This window comes from Phalaenopsis equestris, unplaced genomic scaffold, assembly GCF_001263595.1.
Source record: "Phalaenopsis equestris unplaced genomic scaffold, ASM126359v1 Scaffold000078, whole genome shotgun sequence".
NCBI classification, from domain to species: domain Eukaryota; kingdom Viridiplantae; phylum Streptophyta; class Magnoliopsida; order Asparagales; family Orchidaceae; genus Phalaenopsis; species Phalaenopsis equestris.
Window position 1 is genome coordinate 596,568 of NW_018164520.1, and position 27,729 is coordinate 624,296.

Here is a 27,729-nt window from a genome sequence, read left to right on the forward strand (position 1 = left end):
TTTTGCGGGTAATTCTGTATGACTTAAACTTTACGTTTCATTTCATATGAAATTAAAACATTTAAAATTTACCTTCTCCAGTCTATTATTTTTCTTCTATCCTTTATATCATTTCAGACTTTCAAAATGAAATTCATAAATGAAACACTTGTTATAAATCATTTAACGTGATTATTCATTTAAGTAAAAAATTAATTTACTGCATAAAATAAAATAATCACACAGTTTAGCAATTAATCAAGTACTTCCCCCTTGCACTTTGACGTCTATTTCGTCCTTTAATTTAGTTGTTTGATAAATTAAAATTAATATAATTAATTCATGAAAGTTGTTGATATGCAATTAACACTACCTTTAATTAAACCAAATTTACATAATTAACGCATATAACATATTAATTTTTATCTTTTTCTTCTTTGGAATGTTTAATGCACCTAGCACATTCATAAGAACATTCCACCATTAGAGTCATTACTTGCTAACGAGCGTGTTCACTTTATTCACAAATCATGAGGAACTAAGAATCTGGAATAGTCAGAAATTGTTAAAGGGTAGACATGGTTCATGGGTTGAACTTTTGGCGTCATTCCAGTTCGTGCTTGAGCACAGGGCAGGAAGTCTGAATTGAGTAGTAGAGGGCTTGTGCTGCCCCAGCTCACTGGTTAGCTCCCCACAATCTAGAGTTGTGAGACTTTAGATAGTGAAGGAGTTATCTAGTACAAATGAGGATTTTGGAAAAAATTGAGAACTACGTCAGGACAGGCTCACAGGTCCATACTATAGAGATGATGGTTATTTTTTCTACCATAAGAAATTGTTTATGCTCAGATGTTTGCTGAGAGTAACCATCTTTCTGAATTGTCTCGATGGGGGACTAGTAGGCCATCTTGATAGAGAAGACCCTTGTACTAGTGAAGGATCACTTTTTTGGACCCCAACTGATGAGTGATGTGGAGTGGTAGGCCGACAGTGTAGAACTTGCCACCTAGCAGAGACTTGAGGGCAAAACAATGAGCTATATAAGCCATTACCAGTACCATAAGCTCCTTCGGTAGATGTCAGCATGAATTTCATGGAGGGACTTTCGAGGACGCATTAGAATAAAGATCCATTGATGGTAGTGGTTGAATGGTTCTTGAAGATGACTCATTTTGTGTCATATTATAGGACACTGAACGTATATCTTGTCGTTGATTTGTATTTCAGGGAGATTGTGAGTCTACATTGAATCCTTAGGACCATCACATCTGATAGAGACATCAAGTGCCCAAGTCACTTCTAGAGAACCTTATGGGGAAAGCTTGTTATTGAACTTCACTTCAGCTCGACAACCCGTCCATAGACGGATGGTCAGACAAAAGTGGCGAAAATAAGCATGGGAGGCTTCCTAATGTGCTTCATTGGAAATACTATCAATCAGTGGGATTTGCTCTTAGTCCAGGGCGAATTTATGTACAATAGGTTTATAAGCCGGACTATAAGACACTCACCTTTTTAGATTGTGTATTGACGCAATTCGCCCAATTTGCTTGAATTAGTACCAATTCTTTCTACGTCGAAGATTAGTTGGGATGTTGGGGCGAGATTACATCAAATTCATAAGCTTCATGAGGTGGTTGGGAAAGAGATTACCAAACAGAATGATAAGTAATAGACACAAGCTAATAAATCTTGGAAGTTGATCTTGTAGGTGAGAGATCTAATGTGGATTGGACTGAAGAAAGAGAGATTTCCCTTAGATCGCTCGGGAAACTCAAGCCCAGAACAAAGAGATCTTTCATAATCCTCAAGAAGTTAAATGACAATGCCTTCAAGATTGATTTACCGGGAGACTACAACATATTTGCTACCTTAATAGTGACATATTTGATTCCATACTATGAGGACCTAGAAGCTTTGACAAATGAGGTCAAAGATCCCACAATTTCGGAAGACTGGTGCGGGAGCAGTCTTGTAGCTCCCGATGTGGAAGTTTTGCTAACAGGCTGCGATTTGTCTAGCGTTTCTGGACCAAACCAGTCCAAGTTAGGTCCCTTTTGAGGAGTCGGCCAATCATTTTAGACCCTCTCCTAGTTAAACTCTTATATATATTTATTTTCATAGGAGTCTAGGGTTTTTTTTTATTTAGTTTTCTGTCAAGATAGCCATTAGTGTCTAGATTTTCCCTTCTAGGGTTGCTTCCGACGGAGAGAAGGTGCTCCAACTGTAATTCGTTCCTAGCACTTTTCACCTCAGGTAGTGTTCATCTATCGTTCCCCGCTTCCCATCATCCCTCCTTCGCAGCCGTCGTCACTGTAGTTACTTCCGCCATGTAGAAAACTTCCTCTTCTCTGTTTTCCTACAGCTGGCCATCGCTTCTATCCTTTCCACCTCTCTTCCAGCCCTTCCAGCTGCCTCCAACTTGTTGTTGACCCCTCCACCCACCTCCAACCTGCTGCCGCCCTCTTTCAACCCCTCCACCTCACTGTCAGCCCTTATAGCCACCTCTAGCTTGCCGCCACCCTTTCCAACCACCTACCTACTTACTGTCGTCCCTTTCCAGCCACCTCCAACCTACTGCAACCCTCTTCACGCCACCTCCCACTTACTACCAAAGCCTTCCTGCTGCCTCCATTGCCCGAAGGGCCTCATTGCCGTCCGCCACCCAACCCACTTTAGTTACTATTTCTCCTTAAACCACAACAACACCACCGTAGACCTTAGTCCTAATTGAACTTGTGTTGAGTTTTTGATATTTCTTAGTTCCAAGCATCTCTGATTTTAACCTCAATTTTTTTTCATATTGTGGTTTGGGTTTAACTCCGATATCTCTTCAATTTAGTTAAACATGATATAAATTTCATTAATACTCTCTTTCCAAACTTGAGGCTTGTTTGTTTATAGAGAAACACCTACTAACTCCTGGGGCCCTTAATTACTAAACTAGTTCCCATGAAAATTAGAATAAAAAGGACCTAAAAGAATTTTCATTTATTAAAAAAAATCCTTCCTGACACTATGTTAGCCATGCTTTAGTTTTACAATTTTGTTTTTTCTATTTTGCTGTGTTTTGTTTTTTTTTTCTATTAAGATTGCCAACTCCATTGTTTTTCTACTAGAAGGTAATATTTCGTTACTTTTTTAAAAGTTTAGCTGCTTTTGCTGTGCATACTTTATTAATTTAACGGTTTAAATTCCTTTTAATAGCATCACTCTGTGTCCACTGCAATGTTTTTTTTTTAATATTTTTATTTAAATAGCAGAGGCAAAGAGCTTGCTATGGCGAACTCAACAAGTGGGAGTACTATATACAAATATTTTGTGTGTTTTGGCATCATTTTCTCTTTTTTTTCTTTCTTTTCGTATTCATGTCACAGTTTATCTTGTTTGTGCAGGAGCTCTAGATAAAGGTGGTGTAGGAGCATTGGAACTTGTTGCTTTGGATATGAAGGCGAGGTTAGAGTGCTATACTTCAGATTAATGCATTTCTAATTTTTTAGATTGATATGCACTATTGATGTTATTTGATCTTAGGGGCATGTACGTTTGTCGTACATTAAGCTATAAGGGAGTAGAGTTTGAAGTGATTGAGGCCCCATTAGAGGAAAAAATGAAGGTATAGGGTTTAGTTTTGTACTTGCACTTCATTTTTGTTGATTACATGTATTCATTTGTTTATTTATTTCCTTTTTTAAATTCTTGTCAATGTAATCCTATTTTCTTGCATGTTCTGCTTGGTCTGGTTATTATATTGTTTATAATTATGAAGAAGGATACAATAGTTTCAGGGCTTGCATTTTCTTTCATTTCAATATAATATACTTCTTTTATGAAGATGGTGAAATCCTATAGAATTTAAAAGATGAAGGAAACGCCTTGTTTTCCTTCATAAAATTAATCTTCTGAGAAAACCTAAACAGTATGGTTATCTTGGAGGATCTAGCAAGGTTTTGTGACCACCCTAAAAATTATTGTCAGTTTGACTGAGTAATGCATAGTTTTGAGAGACATAGTGGAATCCGACCATGCTGAGTGGATTGGAGGCCTCCGAGAGGAGTTGGTTTACTGTGAGAGAAAATAATGACTACCTTAAAGTGGATTAGCAAGGCTGCAACCTGGAACTGTTCAATCAAGTATCCTGTCAAAATGTCTAATTATCTTGACACTTGTATGCCTATAATGCGACTACATAAGTTGGCTTAGAAATTTTTTAATAGGACAAGTTTAATGACAGATTGTATGTCTTTCTGCGCCTTCCACTTTGCATTTGATGTAGGCTTCTGAGTCCTCTTGATTGTATTGCGATACCACACCATGAAGAGAGCTTGGGGTCCACTTTTCAGAGCTTTTTGTATAAGAGAGGTACCGGAGGAGAAGATGGAAGAAGGGTGTGATACTGGAGTTAACTCGAATCACAAAAGAAACAAAAATATTATTTGCTGAAAATTTAAATAGGTTACAAGGATGACTTATAACAATTGGAAAATAAACACAAATGAGCACTCTAGGGCTAGGGCGAAGTGGTGGGCTGTGATCGGGATAACGACAATGGGGCATTGGAGGTGGTAGGAAAGGGATAGAGAGGGTTGATGGAAGATGATATACCTAACCTTATTCCTTAGCTTTCTCCTCATCGCTAACTTTGTCCACGACATTTTGCTAGGTAAAAGAAATGACCCGGCTTGTCGGGCAGTTGGGGGCAATGTGTCCAAATTCGTGGCATCTGAAGTATTTTCTGGCAGAGACTGCAGTTGGCGTGCTACTCTTCTCAGGCTTCTTCTCACTGAGGGTGGCTCTATCCTTATCCTATTCAATTTTCTCAACTCTTGGCGGCGTGCTCCTTTTAGTGTCTCCAACTGTGTGGTTGCTTGACTGGGGGTGGCTGCTTGCTTTGTTTCTGTTGTCTCTTCACTTCCAAAGCTAAGGTTTGGACATCTCCAAGTGACTTATAAAGATGCAGCTGCACCACATTGCTAATTACAGGTTTTAGGCCCCCAAGTTACCGGGCCATAGTGTGCTCCTCTGACTTGATCAACTCGCATTTCATTTGTAAGTGGTTGAATTGAGCTGTGAATTCCACGAAAAGGTCTCACTGTTGCAAATTGTGGAGTTTCAAAAACATGTCCTGACGGTAATGAGGTTAAATATATTTATTCTGCATTGCTTTCATCTTCACCCACTTGGTAATCTTATCACTGTCATCTCTTGTACTTTATTGCTGTAAGTTCTCCTGCCACAAAGAGTCACTCTTTTTCAACTTCCTAACAACAAGGCAACAAACAAATTAATTTTGGGGGGAGAGGTTTCTCTCGGTCCTTAAAGGCTAGGCGATCCAACAGGTGGTTGGACCGAGATTTATCTTGGTCAGTTCAGCTGGCCTCCACAATCCCATGTCTCACCTTCAAAGCATCGCGTCATCCACATCCATCCTCCAAAGCCCCACGTCACGTTGCCAATGGATGATGTCAATTGTCCCATATATCGAGCTATGGTGCTCTCTTCAAGCTCCACTGGCTTACACTTCACCATAAGTTATTCAACTTGGCTATGTACTCTAATGAGTGATCTTTGTGTTGTAACAGGTGAAGTCTCAAGAACATATCTTGCATGTAGTATGTTGGTAGATACTTGCTTTGCATTTCTCTCTTAATCTAGTACAAGTTGCGTTTTAGTTTTTTTGTTCTTACACTGGTGCAGACGCTTCAAATTTTACTACCACAGAGATGCACTTTTCTTGAACTTGATGGCGACCTGTATTTAAAGAATTGTTCCACTATCTGAAGCATTCAATGAACTCTCCTAGGTCCATGCAGCCTGCAAAATCTGATAGGTCCAATTTGACTCCAAAATCACCTTCTCTCCTTTATTGGATGCCGAATTGATGCGGCATCGGTTCTTCATAACTTGAAACTTTTATGTGGAAAGGGTTTTCGTCATATCTTTCACCTGGCTGCTGTAGGCGACTTCACCTTGCTATTTGCTTTCAAATTATCGAGCCTTTACTGCAAATGGAGTATTTTCCGCTGCATGTCTTCCATAGTAATTTTCCGAGCAATTTGTTAAGTGTTTTTTCTCAGCGACATGGTGTCTCGTTCTTCTAACTAAATGTTTAGCTAACTCTGATACCAAGTTACACTGTTTTAGGTTTCCTAGATGGCGTTTAAGAGGTGAGGTTTGCTGGGGTTGATTGTGGAGCGACTTAGATTTGACAATAAGTTTTGACGGTGTGGGAAAGGGTTTAGGGAGCAAAATCTGATATAGAACAAAAGGCGGGCTTAGCGCGACCGTTTGCCGGACTGAAAACAACAACACAGTGGCAGTTCGCGATTTCCCTTCTTTAGTTTCTTATGTCATTCCTGTTGAGGAAGGGAACCAAGGATTTAATTTTGGCTGTAGGAATGAGGGATTTAGTTTTATTCTTCTTATTTTGTTCTTTAACCAAAAATGACTACTTTGTGGCTTATCCCACAGGTAAAGTTGTATTGGCTTTTAGGTTAGAAAGCCATCAAGTTTTGAGAATACATCGAATATATTATTTACAAATAAACATGGTAATGATATTATAATTTTAATCATTTTATTCCATTTACTTTTGTCATTATCACGGTCTTCTCTGAAGCGTATAATTAACTAAGTTGGGAACAAACAGTCGGATGATAAGAATTAAATTTTTTTCATATTTATTTTCTATAACTAACTATTTACAAATGAAAAAAAATAGAATACTTAAATTTATCTCGTTACTGATTCTCTGCGTCTTTTGTAATTATCTCTTTTATCACTTATCTTGTAATCACTTAATTAAATCTAAAATATTAAAATAAAAAGGCAAAAAAACTAATCGAAGTCAGTGATTATTCACATTCCTAAACTACAATAATACAGGAGAAAAGTATGATGATGTTAGTTAAACTTTTAATGAATAAATATAAGCTTTTGATGCTATTCAATGAATCTTATTATGTCAATTGCATATTAATATCATTATATATCTGTAGAGCGTCGTCTAAAAATTGTTAATTTTTAATGCTATTCAATGAATCTTATCATGTCAATATCATTCTATGTTTGCATAATCATTACATGAGCATCGTCTAAAAATTGTAATACTTAAGGTACTTTAATATCAATATTATTTTTCATATACGTGCACAAACTCCTTAATGTTCCTCAAATAGTATCATAAAATGACGACTCAATCATAATCAGTCATGCACATACACACATTCTATAAAGATTACTATTTTCTAAGAATATATTTCTTTCCTATTTGCATATAAGACAATATACTTATAAATTATTCAAATGATAATTTAAATAGTGCTGTGCTCATATATCATTTCTAATAACATGAAGAAAAATTCACTAGAATTAAAAAATTTTGAGTTTGCAATAATTCAGGTATACTAGTAAATGCATTTGGTCTAGAAGAAGCAAAAGATCACTATAGTATAAGAACATAAGTATTTACCTAGATGACGATTTAATTTGATTATTTGATTTAGCTTAACGACGACTCATCTAAAATAGAATGGCTAAAATAAACATTTTGTTCGTATTAAAATTTAATTTTTTGACTTTGTTATTACAAATTTAATAATTTAAATTATTTTAATTAGCTGAAATTTTTCATTATTTTATTTTATATAATCTTATTTATTTTTTTGTTCAATCTATATATATATATACAATTTATTAAACCTTATTATTATATACCTCTGTTGAGCCTAAGCATGCCAAGCTCTCGATTCCGCCTCTACTGCGCGAAAAAATATTACATCAATACTACACATGTAGAGTAATATGCATAGTCAATAAAATCACGCCACGACACTTCGCGCGATAGAGAAAAAAAACAGCGCAGTAACACAGGGAATATTCCCCCCGTGTTATTCATGTGTTATTGTGTCGTGGGAATATTCTTGGTGTTATAATAACACAATAACACATCAATAACACACAATAACACACAATAACACATGAATAACACGGGGGAGAATATTCTCCCGTGTTTTTACGCCGCTTTTTTCTCTGTCGGGAAAATTCACCGTGTTATTCAGGTGTTATTGTGTGTTATTCATGTGTTATTGTGTCATGAGAATATTCTTGGTGTTATAATAACACAATAACACATCAATAACACATGAATAACACGTAATAACACATGGAGAAATATTCCCCGTGTTACTGCGCCTTTCTCTATCGCGCGGGATGTCGTGGCGTGATTTCATTGGCTACGCACGTTATTTCTACGTGCGTAGTACTGATGTAATATTTTTCCTACTGCGCATGGGCGAGCTTCTCTTCAGCGTGTGATGCTCGACTTGACCTCCCGCACGAATGTCTTCGCCACCTTCTTCCTCCCTTTTTTCTCCCTTGCCTGCTCGGGAACTAGCGATCATTAAGCAAAGGATATTGCCCTGCAGTTAAGATGATGTCTCACTCTGTGGCTAGGGTTGGTCGGCCTCTTACTCATGTTTCCCTTTCCTCTACTTCGGTTTCTTCTTCCGCACGTGGCTCTTCATCTACCTTAACACCAAATGCCGCTCGGAGCTCGACAATGCCACAAGAGCGTCTTTACCTTGATCGGCTAGGCTCCAGCTGCTCGACATTTGCACCAAAAACTGCTTGACATTACATGTAAGTCGCTTGCAGCGTTTCATAGGCGAATTCGACTCCTTAGCTTCTCAACACTTCGTTTCAACTTTTTGATTCCTCGCTTCCTCTCCCTTCTGCTCAACTCTTCGATTCCTCTCCCCTTCCTCTTTTCCTCTTCCCGTTGTGACTGAAACTGGTTGTTACAGTTATATTATCTTCTTTGTGGGTTTTGTGGAAGAATCCGTCTTAACAAAGTGCTGGATGGACAAGGTTATGATAATATATTTAACTACCCGTTATTGCTTCCACTCTAAGATATTGAACTGACTACCTCTTTAATTATGCACTTATTATGTCTCAAAAAACGAGAAAAATAAATAATATATGCTACAAATTAATGTTGAAAGATAAAGATAAAGCTTGTGTAAAAATTAAAGGATAAATGGGTTATGTAGAAGAAAAATAGAACAAGAAATTTTGTTGCGCATGTATAAACATGAATTTGAGAAAAATATCACGTAGAACATATATTATAGATAAAAGTTCCATGCAGTTTTCTGGCGTCACGTGTTCATGCTGACATGTATTGTTTGAATTATTCCTTGTCTTCTTCATGTAAGCTTGTCTTTGATTTTAAAGCAAATTTTCAATTTATTAGGATATGTATGAGAAGGCCGCTGAATTCTGGGCAGAATTAAGAGTTGAACTTCTATCAGCAAGCACATTTCTTCCTGATGAAAAACCCAATTCGCGCTTGTACTGGGCCAGTCATCAGGTAGATTGCTGAGACATGACATTTTCTACTAAAAGTATTTCTTATTGAATTCTGGTTTTAATGTCCATGAGTTATATGTTCTCTATCCATTTCATTTTGATTCAGTATTTCACATGTGCTGAAGATTTATCCTTAATATTTGAATCTGAGTTTTACAGCGCTTCTTCAGACATATGTGCATGTCAGCTAAAGTTCCCACTGCCGTCAGATTAGCCAACCAGGCATTAGCAGAAAACAAATGTGTAGTAATTGGCCTTCAGAGCACTGGAGAAGCTCGAACTGAGGAAGCTGTTACAAAATATGTATGCTATTTTTGTACTTTAAATTAGGGCTGTCAATTTGGCTCGTTGTTCGTGAACAACTCGTGTTCGACTCGTTAAGCAGCTCGTGTTCGACTCGTTCGTTAAGCCTAACGAGCCGAACACGAACAAATTTTTAAGCTCGAAATGTAAACGAGCCGAACACGAACAACACTCGAAATGGTTCGAAAAAAAAATTATATAACTTTTTATATAACAATATATTACGTATATTATTTATATAATAATATATTATATATATTTATGTCTAAGTTTAAATCATAACACCTCATGTGACAATGTGGTTAGTGTCTTCTTTTGTATAGATTTGATCCAGGTTTGAATCCCACACTTTACATCTATTTTTCTAAATTTTAGTTTAACGAACTAATTTCGAGCCGAACACGAGCCGAACACGAATATTTAAATTGAGCCGAACACGAAGACACTGTTCACGAGCCTATTTCGAACACGAGTTGATTTCAAACACGAGCTATTTCGAACGAGCCGAACACGAGCCAAGCCTGAGCTCGCTCAAGCTCGGCTCGTTTACAACCCTACTTTAAATAATGAAGCATTATTTCTACTTTCAACCGAGCATTTTCAGTGCATGTCCTAAGTTGTGCTTATCTTTCAACTTATTCTCTCCACTGGATCTTGCAGGGTCTAGAGCTTGATGAGTTTGTCTCAGGACCACGAGAACTTTTACTCAAATTGATCGAGGACAACTATCCTTTGCCACCGAAGCCTGATATAGCACGAAGTATGCATCCAAGCTGTACATGCTTCCTGTTTTAGGTTAGAGATCTCCTGTAAAAAGCCTAATATTCCACCACTGTAACAGGGGATCAGAGTGTGAAAGAGCTTAACCGGAAGAGGCATTCTGTGACACCAGATGTTTCTTATAAAGGGAGAGCAATAAAAGTTAAACGGAAAGCAGAAACTGATGATTGTGAAAGTGACGAGGAATCTCAAAGTGAGTGCATATGATTTCTTGCACAAGCGAAATTTTTTTATTAGAAGTGCTGAACTTTCTTAGTGGCAGGAAGACAGTTAGCATGCGGCTTTACTAGGATGATATTATACCACGTCTGGTGTAGTTTGTAACGCAGCATGCCTTATCATTCTTCTAATTAAATTGTGTACTGTTCAGCATCATGTAATATTTTTTTTAAATAACAAACTTTGATTATTAGCCACGAAGAATATACATGATAACGTAGCTGTGTAAGACTGCTTCAAGAAAAAAAGGCAAGTACATCAGACAAACGTATATAAAGCATGGTGAATGATAATCATCCTAGAGAAGTGGATCAAGCAATCATGTTAACAGTGGTGACTTTCAAAGAAAGTCACTTGTGAAGTTCAGAATGCCAAAATCATTAGGGAAGTTGTTACAGTTTGCTTGGAATTTATTAAATCTGAGAGATAATATAATTGCTTTCTTTTGGTTAGCTCCTTGACAAGAAAATACTAGTTAATATCTTGTCCACTAAATTAACTGAACTTCTAATAAATTCTTGAAATTAAACCAAGCTCATTTCGTTAAAGCCCTCATCTTCAGAACGGACAATCATGATACTGGTGAAAATGTTTTATCTTATGGAGAAGAATAAGAGTAGCAATTCTTCAATAGGTTAGAAAATAACTAGTTTTGGTATGGCTCTCCATATATTAGAAGAGCCAACTTCCAAAACTTAAGGGATATAGGCGGGACTACCAATAACAATAAGTGAAGGCACAAACTCAAGGGATGAAAATCCTAAGGGGGCTAAGGTAAAGGAGCTGCACCCAACAAATTGAAGGTCTTCATTTGATTATCAATATTTACATCATAATTATTCTGTGTCGATACAATGATAAAAAGAGCAAATCGCGGAAGATGGAACCTTTGAAGATTATTACCTTAATTCTGAATGAGTCTTGAAGCAATCACATAATCATGACAAAAAAACTTAATCTTTTCGATGTGAGGGCGGACCTTCAAAGTTCACTTTTTGCTAATAGTGCTGCGAAGAAAGTGTCAATCCACAGCTTCTAGCTAAAGTGCAGAAATATTCATCTCAACAAGAATACAAGGCTTATATGACTGAAAGAGTCTAGTGATAGCAGCTTCAACCTGTAATGACTTGTCAAAAATTGAATCGAAAGAGTATAGTGTGGGGCTGTTGATGTAGTGTACCCAGGGATGAGTGAAAACCACTCAAATGTGGTAATGGGGGGTTTCTCAAAGGCATCAATGAACGGAGACCACTTCAATATATCCATCTATAGGCCATTCATATAATATACATACCTATAAAAATTCTATAATATTCTGGGTCCAATGATAATTTGATAAGCACGTAACACCTCTGAGAAATGAGAACTGGTTTATCATGGAGGGTGGCAGTCGACTTGTGCCAAACAATATCCGTGTCATGATGATTGAATTAATAGAATTTGGGTGGCAAACATGATTGAGAGGGACCCTTTAGTGAAAGAGGAGCATGCAACTGGATTTAGTGGTTGGACACTACCATTTAGAGAAATATGGGATAAGGAATCTAGAACAACCTGAAGACCATCCCTAGCCGCCTGTCGGCTAAGGGTGGATAACAATGAAATGACAGGAATATCCACTAACTTTCTAGATATTGGCGCTGTGGGTAAAACCCAAGAAGGCAATGTAGGAGGTGTTGAAGAAATGGAAATGTGCTCCAATTCCAATAACAAAAATGGATAGTGGTAATCTTAGTTTGCTTCGGAGATAAAGGTGGAGATCTAACTTGACAAAGGGAGCTAGAAGAATGAAAGTTCATTGTGTGAAAGAAATGGGTTGCCTAAGGAATAGAGGTTTTGAGTTCCAATTGAGATAGGATCTTGATGCCTTTAGGTTTTGGTGCCAAGGATGCACGGAATAGATTTCTCAAAGTTTAAACAAACTAAGTTGTTTTAGCAGGAGGATAGGGTGACCCACTGGAGAGAAGGATATTAAGAAGTGCGTGGAGTGATGCCATTCTAACACAAGTGTTCTGGAACGCTCATGAGCTGCCAAGACGGGAGAGATGCATTGACACAGTGAAAAGCAAATTTTTTGATCCATGAAGTTGAGTGTGGGAGTCATGAACGATGCTAGGAGGAATGCATGATGAAGATACATAATAGCACATTTCTTGAGCTTCATGTAATATTATTGTTGCTTGTTTAACATAAGATTGAACTGCATAACGAGGCAGACATTTGTTATAATGATTTAATTCTTATTATTTTTCAACACATTTGAATGAAATCTTTGATCATGAATTATTGGGTTGTGTTCATCTAATATATTGATTTTTTTATTTTTTAATGCAACATGGAAAGTGGCAGCAAACAACAATTTTTTGTTAAATATAAAGAAAATTGGGTTGAGTCCAAACCTCTTAGGAGACATGATATGCGGAGACATAATGGTGCTAGTTGGGATTGGGAAGGAAGAGGGAGTGTAAGAGCATTGGGTAGAGCGAGAGAATAAGAGACATGGGGGAGTTATACTATTTTGAAGAATAATTGAGGGTGATACAATCGAGAGAAAAAGTATAAGAGGGAGTATAAAAGCATAGGGGTGAACAAGAGAATAAGAGACATGGAAGAGTTATACAATTTTGAGGAATATTTGAGAGTGGATACAATCAAGAAAAAAGTAAAAGAGGGAGTATAAGAGCAGAGAATAAGAGACATGAAGAGTTATTGACACATGAGCTTTTTTCGAGTCACAACACTATAGCAACTATAGTGCCGCGTCCGCGACACTGTAGCTGTTATAATACCGCGACCCAAATTTCCTCCCATTTCCTTTTTCGTTTCCTCTCTTTTCCTTTTCTTTTCTATGATTCTTCTATTTTAGTTTCTACCTAATTTATGCCTGCCTTTTCTCTTTGTTTCCTTTTCCATGGAATCCCCTATTATAAATTCTTGTTAATTATATTACTTTCTTTTTATTTTATTTCCTAGTTGAAAGCATTGCCTAATATAAGTCCTCATTTTTCTTATATATTTGGGCTGTTTTTGCTTTGGAAAGGAGATGGGGATGATTGTAGATTTCTGATTACTGCCATTGAGGCATTTTTCCCCTCTGGGGGCTGTATTCGACGGTGAGGTGTTTCGGTTGTAACTCGTTCTAGGAAGTGACTGTCTCCAAGGGTTCTGACGGTGCTCCGACTGTAGCTTGACCCTGAAGAGACATTTTTTTTTTCCTGCAACCCTTATTGGAGTCTGCATTGTGTCTTTATATTTGTGTTTTTTTGTCGCGTTTATTTATTGTTTTGACGAGTCATGTTGTAATTTTTGAAATTCAGCAATAACATTATTATTTTTTTTGTGGTCTGGGCTGCCTCCTTCGGTATTATTTATAATCCTATTTCTCTATTAGTAAAAGTTGCTTTTGTGGTTTGGGCTGCCTCCTCTGGTATCATTTGGTATCCGCCCCTACCCAAACCACCCCCACCAAAATTTTTATACCGTAAAAGCTTTGACGCATGAGGTTGAAGCTTCCTCAACCTCGAAGATTGATGCGAGAGCTTTTTCCGGGTCACGACACTGTAGCAACTACAGTGTCGTGACCCAAATTCTATGCCATTTCCTTTTTCGCTTCCCTCTCTCATCCTTTCCTTTTCTATGATTCTCTTATTTTATTTCCTACCTATTTTATGTCTGCCTTTTCTATTTCTTTCCTTTCTTATGAAATCCCCTATTATAAATCCTTGTTTAATATATTACTTCTTTTTTATTCGATTTTTTATTTGAAAGCATTGCCTAATTTAAGTCAGAGTCTCGCTTATATATAGAGGCTGTTTTTGCTTAGGAAAGGAGATGAGGATGAGTGTAGATTACAGTGCTGTCTTTGAGGCATTCTTCCCCTCTTGGGCTATATCCAAATGCGAGAAGATGCTCCGGTTGTATCACGTCTGAGGTGATGGCCGTCTCCAAGGGTTCGGGTGATGCTCCGGATATAGCTTGACCCCGAAGAGACATTTTTTCTTTCCGCATCCCTTATTGAAGTCAGTGTTGTGTCTTTATATTTATGTTATTTTGTTGTCGTTTATTTCATTTTTTGACGAGTCTTGTTGTAATCTTTGATATTTAGCAATAATATTACGATTTTTTTGTGGTTTGGGCTGCCTCCTCCGGTATCATTTATATACTTATCTCCCTATTAATAAAAGTTGTTTTTGTGGTTTGGGTTGCCTCTTTCTTTATCAGTAATACAATTTTGAGGAATAGTTGAGAGTGGATACAATCTAGAAAAAAGTAAAAGGGGATTAAATGAGTGATAAGGTAAAAAATAAAATAAAATAAAAAGAAAAAAAAAAGACCTTTGTCTGGTGACAAACTAGATCTCACTGCGGGTGTAGTAATGATGTTATCGTGATGGTGTTGTTGAAACTGTCATATGTTCTCCATTATTTCACTTGAGGTAGTGAGGTCTCCTTTAGAGGGTATTGGTGATGGCAGCAAGCCAAAGGTCAATCGAGCTTTCTTTAGATCTTCATGTGATAATTGTGAGTCATTTGACAGTGGAAATTCACTCCAACGAAGAAAATTTCTTTTATGAACCCTATGGACTCTGGGTAGTAATATGTAGATTAGGTCTTTATTCTTTCTTTAAATAATTTGTAGGGTCTAGAAGCTAGGACATGTAACTTTTGCATTAGGAAGAATGCATACTAATACATAATACACTTTTATACTTTCTATGAATGTCATTTGTAATTTCATAGGTTTTGTTAGAGAAATAAATTTATTTTCTTTTCTCAAAACATAGTTTTATGCAAATGTTTACTAAATGATGCAAGCAGAAAATGATGTGTGCATGAATATGAAAATTATCCTATTTGATGTGTCCCAGAGTCACATGTAGTGGAGGAACGGATGAAGTGGTAATTATATAATTGATTCCAAAAGATTTTAAATAAGTAGCTAATCAATTGATTTCATCATATCAGATAACTAGGCAGATCCTGATGGCAAAATATTTCTGTGGAGAATCATATGCTAACACATGTAATTTTGAGATTCCATGAATTAATGTTTTTAGCAGGAGATTTTTTTTTTTTTTTTGGCTGCATTTTTGTGTAACGATCTTAACTTATAATTCTTATGAGCTTAAGTAGCATTCAATTTTTGCTTTCTTTTAAAGGCATACTGGGAATTTATTTCTTAGGGCACCTTTCCTTGACAACATTTTGTAACCTTTCACTCGGTTTCGTTGTCTGTATGTGATTTATTTCTTTTCAAATTTTTAGAAAGTAGATTGAATTGTAGATAAGACACTATCCAGATATTTCACCCTCATTTTGTGAGGACTATTTGATATTTGGTTTGAGATTCCCTTAGGTGCAAAGCCCTTTTGGTTAATTACCCCTACCGATAATGGGAGATCACTTAAAATTAGGAGTAGTCATTATGCACAAAATATTCAACATATATAGTAGAGGAGGAATTCGGGTTTTTGATATAATCTTGAACTTAAAGCGAATGGTGAGGGAAATAGTAGCGAACCCAATCCAAATCCTATAGTTTCATCGTGTCTAATTTACTTAGGGGCTATAATCGACCTATCTTGATTGAAAGATCATTGTCAACAACATGGGTTGCGTCCTCGAAGTAACCCTTATAGATTTGGGATGAATCTTTGTCTAAAAGGACAAATTTAAGTTAACCTTAGCTAACAAAAATATTTATGCTAATTAAATATACTCTTATCGTTCAAAACTCAGAAGGGTAGAAAGTCATTGGTGAACGTATTGGCTACGGTCGTCATCGTAATTTAATGGTGTCATTTGACGACAAACATTCGATTAGAGGTCTCTGGTCGTAGCTTTGAGTGTGAATGAAGTGATACACCAGATATGTAACTTGAGGAATTAGATCACATCCTTATTGGCATGAGATTGCTTTGAGTGTGAATGAAGTGATACACCAGATATGACACTCTTTGTGAGTTAAAGTCAATCAAAAGTTTGTAAACCTCAACAAACTGTTGCGAATAATAGATAAAGTTTGCTTTAACCTTTATGTGATTGATTTTAACTTGAATATTTTGGTTAGTTAATTTGAACACTTGATTTAAAAGGTTTGCTTTTAAAAATTGATCCCTCCGATTGAAATGTTTTTGTCAACACGACCATAATCGAAATTTGGATATTTGAAACATTTATGCTCGAAATGAAATTTGACACTTGAATATATATTAAATGTCAAATCTTGTCAACTTCAATCCTTAGGAAGAGAATAATTAAACTAGGTGATTTGGAATTACAAACTGTTGTAGTTGTAATTTGAATAATATTAAAAATTACTTGACTTGTCAACATTAGTTTTTGGGAGGAGGATCGAACTAGCTGAGTGGAACTTATAACATTGCCCTATAATAAGACAGTCGATTTGATTACTTTTCAAAATAATAATGAGTTGATTAAAAGTTTTATTTAACCCCCCATAATATTTCTAGAATATTTATGTTCAAACGATTAAATGATTTAGTGGATCACATGCTCTTATTTTAAAGTTCATTTTTAGTTAGCATGCTCAACATTTTCAAAATATGATATTTGAGCATTTAATATATTGGGTGGAGTACATGAGGGTATTTCATCTCAACCATTATACAGTAGTATAATTTTGCATATCTCTTGAGGCAAATTATATAATTTTACTAAAGCTTATATTTAATGCGCACAACATTTTCAGATTACTTATTAAGACATTCAATGAATTGGTCAGAGCACCTTTGAGTATTTTAAATTTGATTTTAAGTGGGCCTGTGTAGCATTCTCAAACCCATTATTTGAGATTTTATATATTAGTTGGAGCACATGCATGCAAAATTAGTTATTTGCATGTCTTTTAAAGCTAAAATAAGTTGATACAATTTAATCATAGTTTGTGCAGCATTTTCAAACTACTTACTAAGACATTCTCATGCCGGAACTAATTCAAACCAATTGGAACGGAAACAAATCTTTTTAAGCATATGAATTAGGGTTTTAAACACACGACAAATTTAAAAGGAAATACAACAACACCAATCTCCGACTAGGATTGGAAGAGAAGATCGAATGGCGGTGGTGTTGTCGGCGAGGTGATTAGGGAGTGGTAGTGGTAAGGGGGGGAAGGTGGAGTAGGCGTGAGAAATTAATGGAATGGTGGCCGGTGGCTAGGATGTTGGGGGGTTGGAAGAAGGCAGGTCGGCTGGACGTGGAAGGAGGAGGAGATGGCAGGTTGACGGCTGAGGCAACAGGGGAATTAGAAATGTAGGCATGCAGTTAGGGAGGTGGAGAAAGGTTGGGGAAGGTTCGGTCAGCTGTGTGAAGGTTAGAGGAGGAAAGAGGGGTGGGTGGGTGCGGTGGCAGTTATGGAAGAGGGGAATGGAAGAAGAGAAGAAATAAGAGAGGATACAACACCACCTTGAAGCAGGATATAGGTGCAACACCACCTGGTCGTCGGATAAAATCCTAGCAAGGGATAAAGGAGACTCCACGGAAACTCATAAAGCAGAAATCATTTAAAGTATAATCCTAATTCCAAAAAACAACATATATATATATATATATATAACACAATGACTAATATCTTAAGGAGGAAAAAATACAGATAGGTTGTATGAGTGGGTCTAAAAGAAAACCCAACTCACACAATACAACACACACAAAATTCCAAATAAAGCAAAGATATATAAAAATTAAAAAAACAAAAACCACCAACGGGCACAAAAATGCTAGGGACGTCTCACTTTAGTCCTCTCTGCCTCTAGTTCTCAGAAAAGAGCCAGCTAACAAATTGGTAAGGTGCTTATTATTACCTGAAGTAACCAAAGTATCATCCATCAGATTTTTGAGCTCAAGTCTTCATTTTTCCTCTTCGTCCTGGACGTGCAAACCTGTTATTCCTCATTCGAGGATTGATTGATCTGATCAATGAATTGGTCCAAAGGTGGTCGGACATGTGTAGGCTATGACAAATCCATGAGTCTGAGTACCATTAACATCTTGCTCGACCTGATGAGACGGTAGTGAAGCAGTAGAAGTATTGCCACCTGTAATATCAGTGATAAGTTCTAGAGCAGGTGGGGTTTAAAGAATCTCCCTCGCCCCCACAATAGTATGTTCGAAAGACAGTGGAGCTACAATATTGTGTGGAAATTGAATGGTTGATATATTGTCTGCGAGGATAATAACGTCTTCAGGGTATTCTTTTTCTGATCAGTAGTGTCAATAACTTGGAGCTGATCAGAATGTGATGGATTCACTGCCTTTGGCGGAACACTGTTTTTTTGGTCTGAGGTGGGGGTGTAGAACTGGAGTGACCGAACATACGATAGTTTGAACAATATAAAGGAAAAAAAAACTCAATCACTACTTTTTGCCAATATATATGGTGTTACGTGCCCAACCAAATTTTCTTAGAAGCGGTTGAAGTGATGTCTCTTTCAACAAATACTCTGGCTTCAGATGGACATGAAAAATTAAAAGTTAGAATGTCCGTTTTGAGTGACTTACCATAAGACGAGAAAATATAGCACAATACTTTTTGAGAAAAATAATAAAATTTTGGACAATTGAGACAAATCCAAACCTAAATAATTGGTGGTTCCGTTTGTGGGTCAAAATCTACAAACAATTTCAAAATCTTCGTTGTTGTTAGTAATCCTCTTCATTATTTAGTTGAATAAGAACATGTCTCCCATCTAAATGTCCAATTTTTTACTCTCCAACAAGGTGCATAAGCTCAAATTCTTTATGAATAATCTCCATTTTGGGATGGTTATACAGAAATTTTCCGACCAAATTCAGCCGACAAGAGGAAACAAACTGAATACCTATTAACTTCTGTAAAAAAGATGACAAACTTCTCATTCTTACTATCAGATTTTTTGATTTCTTCCGCCCACTCAAACGAAGAAGGGAAAGCACACGATTTAGGAGTACCTGAGGCGTGGACACCCTCAAGGGCAGCAGAATACGATATGTCCGAAGTCATCCCAATAGATGAAGGTGTCGTGTTAAGAACCGTGAAGAAAGCAGAGAGTAAATTACGATTCGAGAATAGGGAGCAACAATTCGAGCAGTCGCCGCAGTAGCAGCTGAGAGGAAGGACTGCGAGCGGCAGAAAAGACGCCCCCGAGCCCGACGGTTTCTCGGGACGACGACAAACCACTGAAGAAGCCCGCTCCCAGACATCTTTTAAAAGCCGAAGGATTGTGAGAGGCAACTAAGACGACGCCCATGAGCCTGACGACTTCACGCGAGAGCCGTTGATTCTCGGGACGACGAATAGAAAGATTCGCTGCGATGCGACGACGAAAACTGGCGACGAAGATGAAAAGGACGAAAGACGAAACAATGATTGATCGACGAAGATGCAGTGAAGCAGAAAAAACAGAGTTCACCATAGGTGAATCCTAGGAAAGCGAGAGCGAGGTCGACGAAGCCATTAGACACACACACTCACACGATGTTGGCTTCCGCTTTGCTAGAGTTTTTTTTTCCTCCGAGGCGGTTTTTTGGCGACCCACATAATTCGTCTCGTCTACTCTTCTCTTCTCCTTTTCTTCTCTTCTATCTCCGAAGATGGCTTCTGATCGAACATACGTCTAAGCCTTTGTCGGTGACAAATCTACCGGCGCTCATAAATCTTGTTTGTTCCCGCAATCCTTTCACGACATCTTAGCTTTTGGTGGTGATTCTGGTTTTATTAAGGAAGCGAACCATTAAAACTGGACACCAGCAATTTTCAATTTTGTCGTCGAATGCTGTACCCTAGCTTCCTCTGGTTGCCTTGCTCTGGTCAAAAGATTTTTTTACAGGCACACTAAACTTGATGTTATTCGAAAGGAGTGTTAATGCATTTGGCGGGGGAATGGAAAATCGGGCAACTAGATGGGAGGCATATACTCATTTAACTATCTAAGGCCGAGGACTACACTCGTTTATTTGCTAGGAGATTACTTAGGTTAGATATCACGTGATGAAGTTTCTTAAATGGATAGTGGATTTCGAACCACTCACAAAACCTTCTACCATCCCTGTCTGGCTGCACTTTCCAGGTTTGAAATTTCACCGCTTTAGTCATTAACTGTTGTACTCTATCGCCGCGATATACGACAAGCCTTTCAAAACAAACCCACCTATCTCCAATTTCAACCAACCATCTAAAGCTAGGGTTCTGTTTGAACGTGATATTAATCTATCTTTTCTTGAGGAAATTTGGATTGGTTCGCAAAATAAAAGATATTGACAAAGGATTGAAATTGAACAATATCCTCTTTATTGTTCTCACTGTCGTATATTTACAAACCCCCTTCGTTTGCTCCTGCTCACTCAAGCCCTACGCATACCACTGTAAATGCAATCCTCAGGATAAAGGTGCACTCTCTCCCTTCCCCTACTTCTACTATCTCAAATATTCTTGCTTACTGTGTCAAGGCCTGTAGACATCTTCATTTGATGCCTAGCTCCTTGCCTAAGGAGAGCTGGAGCCTAGCATTAATTTGTTGGCAGCCTTCTCTCTCTGGCTGGTTCAAAATAAATGTAGATGGGAGTTAGAAAGTTAACTGGGACCATTTTTCAAAAATCATTTGTGCCAAAGTCTTTTGTTTTTGTCTTCTCCAGTGTGGGCTCTTTCATCCGCTGAAGCTGAAGGCTGGACAATTTTTCTGGCTTTGGTAAGTGCTGTTACTTTCAATTGGCCTTTACTTGTCATTGAAACTGATTTTTCTTATATTCTTGATTTCATTTCCAGAAGAAAGGAGCCTTTCTGGAATGTACTTAGATTTTTATACAGGATTTGGCAATACATCGTTTCACATGATTTTTAGGTGAAATGGAATTTTAGGATAGATAATTCACCCACAGATTGGTTGGCTAAACGGGGATATTTGGGAGTATCTGCTGATATGGTGCCTCCCAGGGAACTTCAAATACTTTTATGGGAGATCTGTTAGATCTACCTTACATCAGATGATTGACATTTACTGCTTCAATGGATGTTTGGCTATTTTTAGTATTTTTGTACTGCATTTTGGGTTTTATCTTATTTAAGAGCTGTTATTTGCTGTTTTATTTTCCCCAGTCATATGTTCTCTTGCACTCTGTCGTGATCTGGTTGCTGCTCTCTCGGGCTCCCACAGGTTTTGCTAATCGTTGTTCTTCCTGCTTTTGTGTATTACTGTTTCGACAACTACTGAAGGAAAATTGTTCCCTCATTCTATCCTCATCATCAGACTATTTCGGAAATACTGATGGCAGCATTGCCATCCAATCCAACAGGGACCTTGATCGGCCATCCCAGATCGGTTCTGCCCGGTCTTTCTGTCAGTCAATTCATCCCCCCCATGTTATATACAGTGGAGTTATCGTTGAAGGACAGAAAGATGAGAGTTTCGGGGGCCTTTGTATGCTACAATTTCATCATGTGTTGCGAAGCAAAAGTAGGGGAAACTGGATGAGTGAACTGGGAGATGCGTGTGGCTTTGATGCGGATGGAGCAAGTTACAGAAGGACAGATGAACAACAGGGAATGTGAGGGCTTCGACTAGAGTGGCCTTTCCTAGTTGTTCTGTCATCCTCGATTTATGCATGCGAAACAAAGGGGATGGAATGTAGAGGAGTTTGATTTATTCACAGAGGGGAAGGAAGATCAGGAGACAAATAGAGTGCAAACGATGGGTAAAGTGAAGGGTTGTTGTCATCAGAGTGACCACAAATAAGAAGAGGCACTTCTTGAAACAATTTCAATTTTCATTCCTGATGGAGTGCGATAGTGAAAAAGGGATTTTGTGTGAGAGCAGTGGCAGAGGAACTACTAGAAAGTAAAAAAGAAATGAGAGCTAGAGATGTGCAAATGGGAACAAGGGGGAGGGTGGTTCAATTCGATCGATTAAGAGAAAACAGAGGAGGTGATGCGTGTTAACAAGACGATAGATAGGTGGGAGCATGTTTATGGGATATATATAGTTTGGCGTGCATATTTTAACTTAATATTAAATAAGTTTAATTAGATTTAATTTAAAACTTTAATAGTATTTAGTGGATTTGTATGTTTTAAAATGTGTTTGCTATTGCGAAAATATAGGCTTTTAATTTAACATAATAGAAGCCACAACATTGCTAGTGAGAGTATATTATGTAATAATCACATATCACATTGGATGATACATTGGTTACTACTGACACTCATCTTACCAATTTATTTGCTGTCTCATTCTCTAGAACTAGAGGCAAAGACAAAACAAAATTGGATCGCTCTCTATCTACCTGATACTCCGTATTTTGACACTTTTTGGTTTTTTCTTTATGTCTCATGTATTTTGCTGTATTTTCTCTTTTTGGAACAATTTGATGTGATGGTTATCGTGTGGGCAATGTGTCATGTTTGCGCCCTCCCGCACATTCTATCTGTATCTTACTTTCTACTTAATAAAAAATTGCAATAACCACATAATACATTTGGCACATGAAAATCTTAATAATTTATATCTAATCTCATAATTTAGTAAAATATTTTTTAGGGTTTGGCGAAAACTTTAAGATGCACATCTGGTATATGCAAATCATGCCATTCTAGATATTTACAAAATTATCAAGATAATTATCTACTTTATCGTAAGTGCTTAAACTATAAAAAATATGATAAACATGATAAAGATAAAGTAATTAAAAGGCAAAGAACCAATCATGTAACATTATTGTCTGGCTAGATTTACAAATGAACCAAGTTCGACAATCTACTTTTGGCTTGAAGCGATTCGAGATGTTCACGATCATTTGGTTAATTGATTAAACAAGTTTAAACACCTTTATAATTATACGGTTGTTAAATAAACAAGTTTGAGCAGCTTGTAGCTTGATTCATTTTTTTTTTGTATCATTTAAATCTTAAGAAAAAAGCTTATTAAAAGACTTGTTTAAGACTTGTAATAATGCTTAAGTCTCGTAATGGAGGTTGAGGTGATGCTCGTTGCTCTATGCTCGAAAAGGCATCTACCAGAGAAACATAGTTTAACAAGCTTGGCTCAATAAGGCTTGGTTTGATAAGTTAAAGCTCTTCCATTAAGTTTATTTAATTAAATCTCATTTTCTATGCTCAAGAAGCTCAGTTAGATGAGGCTTGTTTATCTTTCTTAGAAGTCATATTAGAAAATAATTTATTTTTATTAGAAGTTGTGAAGATTAGATTTATTTTATTGGATTGGATTTGTTTCCTTTCCTATTTTAGATTTTTTTAATTTGATTTATTTCCTTGCTTGCTTTATTTAGTTTCTTTTATCTCCAAGTAATTATTTTGAATTAATTAATTGAGATATATGTGTTATATATTTCCTTTCATGTTTTCTTTTTCTTGTCTTTCCTATTCTAGGATTTTTATAAGGGTATTTATACTCTCTTTTCATATCAGTAATACAATTCCACTTAATTTTAAAATTCAAAATGATATCAAAGCTTTGAAAAAAAAATCATAAAATCTTTGGCGGAGCAGTTCTCCTGTCACTGGAAACTACCTTATTCTGTGCAACAAAGAAACTTTCCTTGCAAAGCCCTAGCCGTCGGAACTCTCTTGTTATGGGAAAAAAAACCTTTCAAGGAACTTTCTCCTTGCAATCCTTTACCGGCTGGAGTTCTCACTATTACGATGATATTATTGGGTGTACTTCAAAACATCCAACTTCTATGGTCTAACCATTGTTGGATACCCTACAAGTCAGGCAACTCTCTCATGTTTCTGATCTCCATCAGAGGTTTCACGGACCTTGGCTCTTTGAAGGAGAACAGTGTCGATTTCGTTGACGATGCTTCAACGGAAGTTGGCGAGAATGAATGTTGGATTTGTGAAGATGTCGACAATCTTCCGTCGGTGTTGCATTCCTCTCGCTTGTCTTAAATTAAAAAGCGAGGGATTACGAAAGATGAGTGCAGGTGGTTGAGGAGGTGTGTCGAGGATGCTGAGAAGGGATTTGCTATCGATGCAGAGATCGAGGGTGGTCTTGCACTTTTCTCTATACTTGCTTGGGTGAGGAGTCGTGTTCGAAAAACATCTATGCAAGAACGGTGGGTGCAGTCACAAATGCGGCGACACTAGTGAGCGCAACAAAGGAGACATTAAGATATGTTTTATTTTTGGGGACCTTTGCTAGAACTTTTGTTTCTATGGATGAGTTGATTGCTGCTATTTGGGGGAACATAAGATCTTCAAGATAGAGAGCATTGCTTGCAGTGTTGTGGCTAGGCTTTCAATACTCTTAACGTGACTGGAAACACAACATACCAGCTTGGTTATCTATATACTAATTCGTGCTACTATTTTGGCATCTAGTTGCAGGATAAAGTTCCAACATTTTTGAAAAGTCTGTAAACCTTTGACTTGGTCGCATGGTGATATATTCCTTGTGTGTCTCTCCTCAACCCAAATCCTATCTGCTTACATTTTGAAGCAAGAAAACCTCCTGCCATCATATAATGCGTTTCTTAATAAGCATGGCGGAAAAGTTGCCGCTACTCTAGATGATGTTATAGAACTTGCAGCCAACACACAATTTATGAACTTGGATGTGATAGAGAAACACTACAAATCTATGGGTTCTTGTCTAAAACTAGACCCAAACTTGAAAGTGCCTTGCTTAATTGTTGTCGTGGTGAGCGCAGCGAAGGAGACATTAAGATAGAACTTTCATTTCTGTGGATGAATTGATTGCTGCTATTTGGGGGCACTAAAGAACTGCATGATGGAGAGCTTTACTTGCAGGTGTTGTGGCAATCCTTCAATACTCCTAACTGGACTACAAACACAACTTACCAGCTTGGCTGTTTATATATTTATTAGTGCTACTGTTTTGGCTTCTTGTTGCGAGATAAACAACCGACGTGTTGGAAATGTCTGTATACTTTTGATTTGTTCACATGGTGATCTAACATGTCTTTCCTCGACCCAAATCCTATCTGCTTACATTTTGAAGCAAGAGAACCTCCCACCATCATATTAAGCATTTCTTAACAAGTATGGTGGAGAAGTTGCTGCTATTCTACATGGTTTTAAAGAACTTGCAACCAGAGCACAATTTATGAACTTGGATGTGATCGTGAAACACTTCAAATCTATGGGTTCTGGTCTAAAACTAAACCCAAAAATGAAAGTGCCTTTTCTAATTGTTCACAGAAATCATTCACATTGCAGGTCTTCCTCCGGAATTTTTTCCTGCAACAAGTCCTCCGGAGCTTTTTCCTGTAGCAAGCGTTCCTCCAGAGTTTTTCTCTTATAACATTAGGAACGTTTTTCTACAGCAGGACCTCCGGAGCTTTTCTCTATGACAAGACCTCTTGAGATTTTTCTCTGCAGCAGACTCTTCTCAGGAGCTTTTCCCTGTAGCATGCCCTCCAGAACTATTTTGTTACAACAGACCCTCAGAAATTTTTTTCCAACAACTGACTATCTGGAACTTTTTTCTTGCAGCGGACCCTCCTCTGAAGCTTTTTCTTACAGCAGACCCTCCTCTGTAGCTTTTTTCTTTAGCAGGCCCTTCTCTGGAGTTTATTTTTTCTTGCAGACCATATCTTATTGCTTTCCCTGTAGTTTGTCTATTTACCTGCAAAATTTTCTGAAGTATTACTTGTAGAAGTTTTTCACCTACCTCTAGATGCTATAGAAACTGCAGTCAAAGACAACTGCAATTAACTAAAATATTGTCAAATACTCTTGGGATTGATTACCAAGTATGAGATCAAAACTTTAAGTTCTACCTTACAAAGAATTTTCCTTGCCCATTGTTTGATATTTTCAAATCCATGTTAAATATGGTTTTCAACCATGTTTCAACTTGAGGGGGAGTGTTAAGAAATAATATTAGGAAATATTTTATTTTGGTTAGAAATTATGAGGATTAGATTTATTTTTTTGGATTGGATTTATTTCCTTTCTTATTTTAAATTTATTTTCATGGATTGGATTTATTTTATTTTCTTTTTTAGGTTTTCCTATTTTATGTTGATTTCTTTATCTCCAAGTAATTATTATGAATGAATTAATTGGAGATATAGGTTTTATATATTTTCTTTCATGTTATTTTCTTTTTTTTGTCTTTTCTATTCTAGAATTCATGAAAGGGTATCTATACCCCCTTTTCATATCAGTAATAAAGTTTTGTTGGTTTATGAAAATTAACATTTTTCAAAAATTATTTGTTTAAGGTCCATTAGTTATTATGAATAAACTCAAGCTGAGCTAAAGCCAAGCTCATACAAGCTTCTGGTAAACAAGTTCAATCTATATTGCGGTTACAGAGCTTAGGTTGAGCTCAAGTTAAACCTGAACAAGCTTTTTATAAATACGCTTATTCTTAAACAACCTTATGGTTGGCTTTGTTTGAATTCCATCATAGCTCTATGTATGGAGAATCAGATGTCTTTACTTGTATGGTTACAAGGACATCATGTTGTTGTGGTAGGAAATGATGGATGGTGCCCATAACTTTCTACTTGAATTAAAAAAAAAATGGAGATGGAATGTGAATGTATTGCTCGTTTCCATTAGATCAGCTAACAATATGCATATTTATACGTGAACTATACTGTGACATCCGTTCTTTTTATAACACATGATGGTCTATAGCCTCTTGCCATTTTAATTTTGTCATGGAAGCATTTTATTGTGTTGACTGGCCAGACCCAATGTAAACAATTTTCTTAAACCTATAAAATTTGGGCTTCAAAATTCCCTAACATTTTTGTCGTGAGTTTCCAGGCTATTATTGCATTTTTTTATTAATCCTTGAAACTTTGAAGACTTTATTCAAGGTTAGGCTCCTCACGAAAAGATGTTTGTCTATCACTAATTTTCTGAATGTTTCTCTACCATTGTAAGCTTTTAGTGATAAGTGTGTGGTCATCCCCTAGTTCCATCTTTTATTTCATCAATACAACAACAACAACAACAAAGCCTTAATCCCACTACGTGGGGTCGGCTACATGAATCATTTTTCTCCATTGCGTCCTATTTAGTGTCATATTTTCATTTAGTTTTAGTAAATTAAGATCATTTTTAATACAATAAGCCCAAGTCTTCCTA

General features: G+C 36.9%; 1 protein-coding gene across 1 annotated transcript in view; it reads left to right on the top strand.

Moving 5' to 3' along the window:
* LOC110019771 (protein FORGETTER 1) overlaps positions 1-27,729 on the top strand; it is a gene marked incomplete at its 5' end in the record, with an annotated part of 138,145 nt that overhangs the window by 35,794 nt on the left and 74,622 nt on the right. Inside the window, 6 exon segments of the mRNA XM_020717591.1 lie at positions 3,375-3,435; positions 3,514-3,595; positions 9,236-9,352; positions 9,511-9,654; positions 10,315-10,414; positions 10,496-10,627. Coding sequence (XP_020573250.1) covers positions 3,375-3,435; positions 3,514-3,595; positions 9,236-9,352; positions 9,511-9,654; positions 10,315-10,414; positions 10,496-10,627 — 636 coding nt within the window.